The sequence below is a fragment of the Zingiber officinale genome, chromosome 8A (assembly GCF_018446385.1).
Source record: "Zingiber officinale cultivar Zhangliang chromosome 8A, Zo_v1.1, whole genome shotgun sequence".
In the NCBI taxonomy this organism is placed as follows: domain Eukaryota; kingdom Viridiplantae; phylum Streptophyta; class Magnoliopsida; order Zingiberales; family Zingiberaceae; genus Zingiber; species Zingiber officinale.
Genome location: NC_056000.1, coordinates 50169267 through 50177160, shown reverse-complemented (window position 1 = coordinate 50177160; position 7894 = coordinate 50169267). Strand labels below are relative to the sequence as shown.

Below are 7894 nucleotides of genomic sequence, written 5' to 3'. Positions count from 1 at the left end.
TAGGGATGTAAATGAGTCAAACTAAGCTGAACAGTATTAGGCTCGAGCTTGGCTCGTTTAAGTTATATTCGGGTTTGAGCTTAAATCGAACTTTTATTACAAGGCTCGAGTTCGGCTCGTTTTGGAATTATCAAGCTCGCTTAAGGAATAACCTAATTCCTTAAGCGAGCTTGGGCTCGTTTTCGGGCTCATTTTAGAACTTGTTTTTTTTGGCTCGTTTTAAAGCTTGTTTTAAGGTTCGTTTTAGAACTCGTTTTTTGCTTCGTTTTAGAGCTCGTTTTTTTTGCTCGATTTAAGGTTCATTTTAAGGCTCGTGAGCCTACAAACGAACATGTTCGCGAGCTCACGAGCCGAATATCCTTAAGCTCGAGCTCGGCTCGATAAGATAAACGAACGAACTCAAACGAGCTTTTTATCGAATCGAGCTCTGAATAACTCGCGAACCGTTTGGTTCATTTACATCCCAATTTGGTTCTCTCCTAGGAATCGGAATGGGAATAAGTATCATAGTATTGTGGAATGAGAATGAGTATGAGCTTGGATATCATTCTTAAAAATAATATTTGGTTAGTTGAATATTTTCAATCGGAATAAACTTAAATTTCCTTTTTTACCCTTAGAGGAAAATAAGAGAAAAAATTAGATGGAAGAGAAAGTTGAATGTGAGAGAAACATATGATGAGAGAGAAAGTGTGATGAGAGAGAAAGTGTGATGGGGAAAATAAAGAGAGAATGTGTGATGAAAGAAAATAAGGAGAGAGAGCCTAATAGGAGAGATTGAGAAGAGAAAAAGTATGATGAGAGAGAAAGTGTGCTGAGAGAGAAAGAGTGATAGGAAAAAATAAAGAGAGAGAAAGTATGATAAGAGAAAATGAGAGATTGAGGAGAGAAAGTATGATAAGAAAATATGATGAGAGAGAAAGTGTGATGAGAAAAAAATGAAGAGAGAGAAAGTGTGATGAGAGAAAATGAGAGATTGAGGAGAGAAAGTATGATGAGAGAGAAAGTGTGATGGGAAAAAATGAAGAGAGGGAAAGTGTGATGAGAGAAAATGAGGAGAGAGAGTGTGATGGAAGAGAATGAAGAGAGAGAAGTGTGATGAGAGAAAATATAAAGAGAGAGTATGGTAAGAGAGATTGAGAAGAGAGAAAGTATGATGAGAGAGAAAGTATGATGAAAAAATGATGAGAGAATGAATAGAGAGAAAATAATTAGAGAGAGTGTGTGATGAGAGAGAATACAGAAAGAAAATAGTAGAGAATGTGCGACGAGTGTGAATGAGGAGAGAGAAAATATGTTGAAAGAGAAAGTGTGATGATAAAATAAGGAGAAAGAAAGTATGATGAGAGAAATAAGGAGAGAGAGAGTGAAATGAAAGAAAAATTGAACAAATATATTAAGGATATTTTCGTCCAAAACTTAATTCTCATTTCCATTCTATCAAAACCCAAGGGAAGGAATGAGTTTCATCTATACCCAAATTTTTGGATTTTATTCTAAAATCTTGATTCTATTTCCATCAATTAAAAATAAAGTTTAGGAATAAATACATTCCTTCATTCCCAAACCTCTAAACCAAACTCCATCCTTTTGTTTTGTTTGGAATATTTGTTTTAAAAAATATTTAATAGTTAATAAAAATATAAATGTTTTTAATTTTTTTATAAAAAAAGTGAAAAAAATGATATTTTTTCAATACATAATTTGGCCATTTTAATTTTAATTTTTTTTTTATCCGTCAATGTTTTTTTTCCCGTCATATCGTTCTCGACGGTAGCTTTCGAAGTTCGGTTCCACCGATTTCTCACTCCTCAATCCAATCTTCTTCCTTCCAAAGGCTTGCGAATGTACTCAGCTGGTTTCTTGAGCTCCTCTCTGGTTTTCCAACCGATTAGACCTTTCAAACCCTTCCTCCTACGATGCCCTACCCTAGCGCGGCCAAGCATACCGCTCTGCTCGGCGGAACCGGAACCGCCAAGGAGGAGCAGCGGAAGTGGCAGTGGCAGAGGGAGAGCGAATCCCCCTATGGACAGCGGCGCAGAGGCACCTGGGGGGAGAGGTGCGAGAAGGCACTCGCATCGGACCTCGAGGAGGTCCTCCATCAAGAAGAGCCTCGCGCAGGAGCAGGTCGTGTTCACGACGCCCGTGGCGGAGGATCCCGTTGTGGCCATCATCGGCGGCGGGGTCTCGGGGCTCGTCTGCGCCTTGACGCTTGAGGAGAGAGGGATTAGATCGACGGTCTTCGATACGGTTTGCTACTATCCATCGTCGATGCCACTAGTGCTGCTTTCCTCTCATTGGGAGGAAGGTGATTCTTTGCTTGCTCTTGTATGCAGATAATGATTTGCTTGAATGAGTAACCACAATGATATAGTGGCAAATGGAGATATTTTGGGCTCGGTCTCTCTTATTGATTTAGTTTACAATCTACTAACAATTGCTTTCATGCATGTAAGTGAAATCTAGAATATAAGGATTTAGAACATCCCTTATGCTGGTGTTAGCCAGAAATGGTTTCTTCTTTTAAGAAAAAAACATGTGATTCTACCTGAAGGTGCATGTTTTCCTTAATATTAATAACCTTATTTAAACCTGTAATGCCATCTCTTCATACAGAAATGATTACATTTGTATTAACCTGAAAAGGTTTACTTTTAGCCCACATTTAACTTTTCCTTTTTTTCTTTCTAAATGTGCTAGAATGCCAAAAGAGAGCATTGATGCGTGACTTTCAAGAACTATTGTTGATATGACAATTAACTACTAGAATAGAGTTGTAGTAATTATTTCAGATGCACCAGTTTGTGACTGCTGAATAGATATCAAATATTTTCCACGTGAGTTCTTGAAATCTGTAGTCGTGTGGATCCCATACCATTTGAACCTGTCTTTGATTTTCGTTGGGAAGAATAGTTTACTCAAGCATGACGATATGTGAAGGTGTGTACTAATTGTTTTGCATTGTTTCACACCATCTTCTCAGACAAATTTGATTCTAAACGAATGTGGATACTTTTCTTATGCTTACTCTTTGTGTACTTAAACTTTAAGTTAAAATTTTCAAACCCAGGTACAAGGCTGAAAATTTGTCTTCTTCTCTAAGCATCAATTGGGCATTTAATGATCTGGCCTTATTTTCAAAACAATTATCTCTGAGTGATTGAAACATTGACAGATTAAAATTGAAAGTTGCAGCTTTATGAAGCATTCATTTAGCACAATTCTATTTGCTAATAGGATTTAGCTAATCATGATGGTGACTTTGTGAACCATTCTCATTATACTTACTAAAGCATATATACAAAATTTGATAGTCATGTTTTGACCCAGATGTGTCTGGACTGCCCCTAATAACCAATGATTGAAAAATGTTTTTTCTTGTGTAGTTTTGTAAAAACTTGACGAGTTGATCACATATACATTTGCTTTTACTCTAAATATTGCTTTGACATGAACAGATAGTGGATTTGTTTTTGTCTTTTTAAGAACTTTTTCATGGCTTAACAGAAAAGTTAGTAAGCAAAATTTTTGTTTTACACGTTTCAGAATTTGGTTAGTTAGTTTGGTTATGATAAATTGAATAAAATTTTGCATTTTTTTTTGTACTATCGATGTGACATGGGCATTAAAGATGTGTACGAATCAATTTTCTTTTTATGAGGGCTAAAAATTTTGTTATCCTGATTCTGTATTGTAGGGTGGATCTCTAAAGATATGAAAGATTTTCCGTTATGCCATATATGACTTATTGGATACAGCTTTCCACAAGATTCTATATGTTACTTTAAATTGAGTATGGAATCATGGTTACTTTAAATTGAGTATCCATTTCTCTCCTGTTCTTGCTAGAACTAGAAACCCTATATTTGGTCAAGTTGTTAGTTTTCTAAACTAGTGTATATGTAGAAAAGTACTTTGAATCATGGAATGACATGTCGTTCTGTGTTGCTTGGCACGGACGGTTTTTACCGTTTCGTTGGGCTGGTGAAACCGGCACCGGAGGTGTCCTTATCTTGACGTGTTGCAGGTGGTGCCGGAGAAGTCACAAGATTACTCTGGCTGTGCCGGAAGCATCGGGACGCCTCCAGCGGCGCCAAAGGCATCGTGGGACGCCTCGCGGCGTTTTTTTTCCGAGAAAATTAAATTTTCTATTTAATTAATTTTGACAATTCCTAAGGTATGTGTGATATTTCGAACAAACTTTTATAAACCCTAATTAAATTATTTTAATAAAATATCTAAAAAATATATTTAAAATTAAAATAAATTTAATAAATTTTATTAATTACTATTTTGAAAATTTAATAATTCTGATTTATATTCTAATATTTTTTTATTATTTTATATTACTTTAAATTTCATTTAAATTTTTTAAAAAATTCTTAAAAATAAAAAAGAAATTTTTTAAAAATTCTAAAGTTTTTAAAAAAAATTCTAATAAATTAGATTTATATTCGGATATATTTTATATATTTTATTATTTAAAATATATATTATTTAATTAATAATTAATTAAATGAATAAATAGTTAATTTATATAATTATCATATATCTTTGTATTAATTTATATACTTATTATTATAAATAGATCAATTTTAATTTGAGTTATTGATAAATCAATTTTATTTAAAAAAACTATATTTAATTATTTTTTTAATAATATTAAATTATTCAATAATTGAGAACTTATACAAAATCAATATACAACTTATTTTTATATACACTATAAACATATTTATCTTATAATTATTATATATAAATAAAAAAAATACCGAAACCGTATCGATACAGCACGATACCGAAACCGTATCGTTTCGGTCTGAGACCGAAACGTTGGCACGGGTCGAAATTTTAAACCTTGCTTTAGATAATTGCTATTTGACTCAAACTTGTTCTAAAAAATAATGCATTTTAAATTATTTGTTGACATAGACAAAGGAAATGCATTTAAACAATAATCTCCTAGGATCGTCTTTGTTCCCAGTGGCAATCCACATACCTTGAAATGACTATCCTATGTTTATGTCTATGTTCTTTGTAGGGGGTGCATGGGTTAGGTGGAAGGATGGCAACAAGGATTATCAGTCCCAAGCCATTGGTTTTTGATCATGCAGCTCAATTCTTTACTGTAAGTGATTCTAGATTCCGGAAACTAGTTGATGGTTGGTTGGAGAAAGGTTTGATTCAGGAATGGAAAGGACTGTTAGTAGAACTTGAAGCTGGTGGACATTGTGTTCCTGTACCCTATACAACTAAAAGATATGTAGGAACTAATGGAATGCGTCCACTGATGGATTCAATCATATGTCAGGTTAGAGTTAGATTCTTTTCATTTACTTTGAATTACTACTTGTTTGTAGAAACATCATTATATATTGGTTTGTGTTAGAAATATTGCTTTTTTTTTACACTGATTTTTTTAAGAAAAAGGAAATTAAAAGTCGTATGTTTTTGTTTTCCTCATATGAAGAATCTGCAGTGCCAGTGCTGTTAGTTCAATACCAGTAGTCTTCTTAGGGAACCTTGTATTAAGTGTTTAAGGAGCATATGCTATATAATTTTATACACAGCAATACAGTACTACTATGTGTAGCCAACATAAGTTTATCATTTATTTTTCTTTGGCTAGGTTGGTATACCTTCGAGCTCTTTGCTCTTGCTAAGTAGCATTTCAACTCCAACTGCAGAGTAAATTGGTCAATATTGTGAGGCCTTGTTGGGTAAGCAAGCTAGAGCCATTTAATGGAACGTGGCGATTGACTGAGAGAGATGAATACCATGGCCAGTTTGATGCAATTGTAATTGCACATAATGGTAATTATATTCCTTATCTTGATGAACATGTTTTATGTATGGGCACCCTTGTTCAGACAATATGATGATTCTTATAGCAGTTTCTCCTACATATTTCTTCCTTGATGAAGAATTTGATTACTTCCTAAAAGAACTGAATTGTCATGGTACACATCCATTTGCATGTTCACTATCTTCCTTCCAAAAGCTGAGATCAACTAGAGGCTTGGAAAGAATGCTCCAAGAATACACAAACGTTTGTGCCATAAGTTTAGTCTTGTTCAAACATTAATTCAATTAGCAAATGATCATTTATATACTTTCTTAATGATTAGCGTCCTATCTATTTCTTCTGTATCCCTGATTGTTCTAAGACTTATATGTTTTTTGTAAGCTTCCATGCTCTAACAACCAACACTACTCGTGACTCTCTGGAAAAAGAAGTTGATCTCTCTCTCTCTCTCTCTCCCTGTAAGTTTTCTGTCTTTGATCTTTTTTTTTAAAATAATCTTCAATGTCCTTCTGCAACAGGAAAATGTGCAAATCGTTTGCTTTCATCATCAGGCTTACCTTTGCTTACTAAACAGATGAAGGTTTCTGCTGAACTTCTTAGAACATGTGTTCTGAAGTTGTCACAATGATAATTTATTTTTGAAATTGCTGTTCCCTTGTGCCTATTTTGATGTTTGCAGACTCTAGAACTAAGTTCCATTTGGGCTCTTCTTGCTGCATTTGATGATCCTCTTCCAATCCCAACAATTGGGGCTTTTAGATCTTTTGATGGAGCTTTTGTAAAAGGTGTTAATTCCCTTTCATGGATGGGCAACAACACTAGCAAGCTCTTCCCACTAGAAAGTGGCAAGCCTCATTGTTGGACCTTTTTCAGCACTGCTGCCTATGGGAAGCAAAATAAAGTTCCACAGGTTGTTTAGTTATGGATAATGATCCTTCTTTTTCCCTTTATGTAATCAGTCTTTCATGCTATTGTATCTTGCAAAATTCCTGATAGGCCTATTGCTTTATGGAATCAATATGGCATACTCTTTATTTTTTCACAGTTCATCGTGTTGCCAGTTTACTCAATGTAAGCTTATCTGAATATACATGCAGGAAAACATACCTAATGCAACAGCAGAGAGAGTGACAAATGAGATGCTTGAAGGTGTAGAATCAGCCCTTGGATTATCTAAAGGATCACTCGAGAAGCCCTTTTACACTAGAGTTCAATTATGGTTTGCATTATCTTTACCAGTGTTGCTCCAATTTTACGAAATAATGGATGGTGACTATATATTTGCTTTCAATCTAATAGGGGTGCAGCCCTTCCAACAAATACTCCTGCAGTTGCTTGTATCTTCGACCCTAGAGGGCGTGCAGGAATTTGTGGTGACTGGCTACTCGGTTCAAGTGTGGAAGCTGCAGCCTTAAGTGGAATGGCTCTTGCTCATCATGTCAGTATGATCTCTATTCATTGTTTGTTAATTCAATATTGCTTATGATAATTTTGGTTGGAGTGGTAGGTCGTCCTTATATAATGTTCATGAGCCCAGTAGAACTTTGTTGAATAGTTAAATAATCTAGACTTGCAAAGATATATAAATTTCAGCTGTAGGTCAACTATAGAAATGACAGTATGCTATTGTTGGCATATAATGTCACATTAACGAACTATATAATCTCGCAGATGGCTGATTATTTCAAAAGTGGAGGAACACGGTCCGATGAATTTGCTATCGGATTGAACAGTACATTTCAGGCAATTGCGGGTCATGATATCGGTCAGTTTCCTGGTCTTGAATATGAAAAACAAGTTGAACCGCAGGCATGCACAGCCTTGTAGAGTTCCAATAGACAACCATTCGTAACAAGAAGCTCCAGAACATGATTTCTAATCCCACTGAAATTTTCTTAGGAAATGTTTGTCCTTGTTATGTTTGAATTGTTTGATTTCTAGGCTAACATTTCAGAGACTATACATTGTTTGATTTTGCTTAGGGTTAATTTTGGTTTTATTTTTTATATAAAAATTAAGATGTTTGTTATTGAATCTACCACAGCTTTTTATTTGGGCATCCAATTTGTTACTACTTAAGTGCCCTAC

The 7894-nt window shown here is 34.7% G+C and overlaps 1 protein-coding gene across 1 annotated transcript; it reads left to right on the top strand.

The window, feature by feature from the left end:
• The first annotated feature begins 1755 nt into the window (after nt 1-1755).
• LOC122009020 (renalase-like) lies at nt 1756-7840 on the top strand. The gene is made up of 8 exons (XM_042564978.1): nt 1756-2250; nt 5042-5311; nt 5688-5814; nt 6325-6386; nt 6486-6716; nt 6904-7025; nt 7106-7244; nt 7478-7840. Exons 1-8 carry the CDS (start codon nt 1846-1848, stop codon nt 7631-7633), a joined length of 1512 nt encoding a protein of 503 aa, XP_042420912.1. The 5' UTR covers nt 1756-1845; the 3' UTR covers nt 7634-7840.
• The last annotated feature ends 54 nt before the right edge of the window (nt 7841-7894 follow it).